Source organism: Cebus imitator, unplaced genomic scaffold (genome assembly GCF_001604975.1).
Source record: "Cebus imitator isolate Cc_AM_T3 unplaced genomic scaffold, Cebus_imitator-1.0 Scaffold136, whole genome shotgun sequence".
Lineage (NCBI taxonomy): Eukaryota > Metazoa > Chordata > Mammalia > Primates > Cebidae > Cebus > Cebus imitator.
The window spans coordinates 784,658-786,427 of record NW_016107451.1 but is presented as its reverse complement, the minus strand read 5'-3'; the positions used below and the strand labels follow the sequence as shown (position 1 = coordinate 786,427).

General features: G+C 42.1%; 1 protein-coding gene across 3 annotated transcripts in view; it reads left to right on the top strand.

Annotated features, from left to right (window-relative positions):
• SRR (serine racemase) overlaps positions 1-1,770 on the top strand; it is a 22,029-nt gene that overhangs the window by 14,566 nt on the left and 5,693 nt on the right. For all 3 annotated transcript variants that reach the window (XM_017541645.2, XM_037743159.1, XM_017541644.2), the window contains exon 2: positions 292-463. In XM_017541645.2, coding sequence (XP_017397134.1) covers positions 296-463 — 168 coding nt within the window. In that variant the 5' untranslated portion in view covers positions 292-295. The remainder of the gene's footprint in view (positions 1-291; positions 464-1,770) is intronic.

Sequence of the window (1,770 nt, the reverse complement as noted above, 5' to 3'; positions counted from 1 at the left end):
AAAAAAAAAAAAAAAAAAGAAAGATGAGACCAGATGGGTGGTATGGGTGGGGCGTGGGCTGTAGCCTCCCATAATCACCATCAGTTGCTTCTCTCAAAGCTTCACCAGAAAAACTTCATTCAGCTTCAAGTCAAATCTCTTCTATAAAGAAATTTTGGCACTTCAGTAATGGAGTTTCCACTTAACACCACAGACCCCAGGTCTATTCTGTGTTATGCATTTTGAAAATCTCTCCAATAAACATATCGTCTTAGACTTTGCTTTGACCCCATTCTTATTTGTGGGTTTCAGAACCATGTGTGCTCAGTACTGCATCTCCTTTGCTGATGTTGAAAAGGCTCATATCAACATTCGAGATTCTATCCACCTCACACCAGTGCTAACAAGCTCCATTTTGAATCAAGTAACAGGGCGCAATCTTTTCTTCAAATGTGAACTCTTCCAGAAAACAGGATCTTTTAAGGTAACAATCCTTTTTCTCAGTGTATCATATGTTTTCAAACCCCTTTACATATCAGTTTGATTCTCCTGACCACCCAGTGAAACAGGCAGAAGTAAATTAACACTTTTATACAGTTCGAAAAAAGGTTACAGAAATTTTCCTTTCAAGTCATTGTTTTACCTAGTATCATAATAGTGTTCACAGCCACTTTCACACAGTCATAAAATCCTTGTAATTAGGATCATATATATAACTTATTATCCAAGTAATCTTTATATGTAACATGTATACATGTCTATATATAATATGTACATAAAATACAGACATGTGCCACATAACAGTTCAGTTGATGACAGACCACCTATGGTGGTCTCTGGTCCCATAAGGCTACAATACCACACTTGTACTGTATATTTCTGAGTTCAGATACACAAATACTTCTTTTTTTTTTTTGAGACGGAGTTTCGCTCTTGTTACCCAAGCTGGAGTGCAATGGCGCAATCTTGGCTCACCGCAACCTCCGCCTCCTGGGTTCAGGCAATTCTCCTGCCTCAGCCTCCTGAGTCGCTGGGATTACAGATACGCGCCACCATGCCCAGCTAATGTTTTGTATTTTTAATAGAGACGGGGTTTCACCATGCTGACCAGGACGGTCTCGATCTCTTGACCTCGTGATCCACCCGCCTCGGCCTCCCAAAGTGCTGGGATTACAGGCTTGAGCCACCGCGCCCGGCCCCTTGATACACAAATACTTCTTATTGTATTATAACTGCCTACAATTATTCAGTACGGCAACATGCTATACAGGGTTTGTAGCCTAGCAGCAATAGGCTGTAACAGCTGGGTTTGTATAAGTACACCCTACGATGCATGTACAATGATGAAATTGCCAAATCATGCATCTCTCAGAACATATACCCATCCTTAAGCAAAGTATGACTGTATTATATATGCTATAACTTACTGTCCAAACTAAGACATCATTTATTATCCAAACTAGAACATGTTTGAGACTGAAAGAAGCAATTTGAAATGTCTAAACTGAGACAACTGAACTGTTGCAGGCAAACTGGAAAGTGTATATGACTCAAGTTTAAGCATTAGGGAGGCAGCTATTTGGGAGGCAGAGGTTGCAGTGAGCTGAGATCATGCCACTGCACTCCAGCCTGGGCAACAAAACAAGACAAGACTCTCTTTTTCTTCCCCCCCGCGCCCTGAGACGGAGTTTCGCTCTTGTTACCCAGGCTGGAGTGCAATGGCGCGATCTTGGCTCACTGCAACCTCTGCCTCCTGGGTTCAGGCAATTCTCCTGCCTCAGCCTCCTGAGT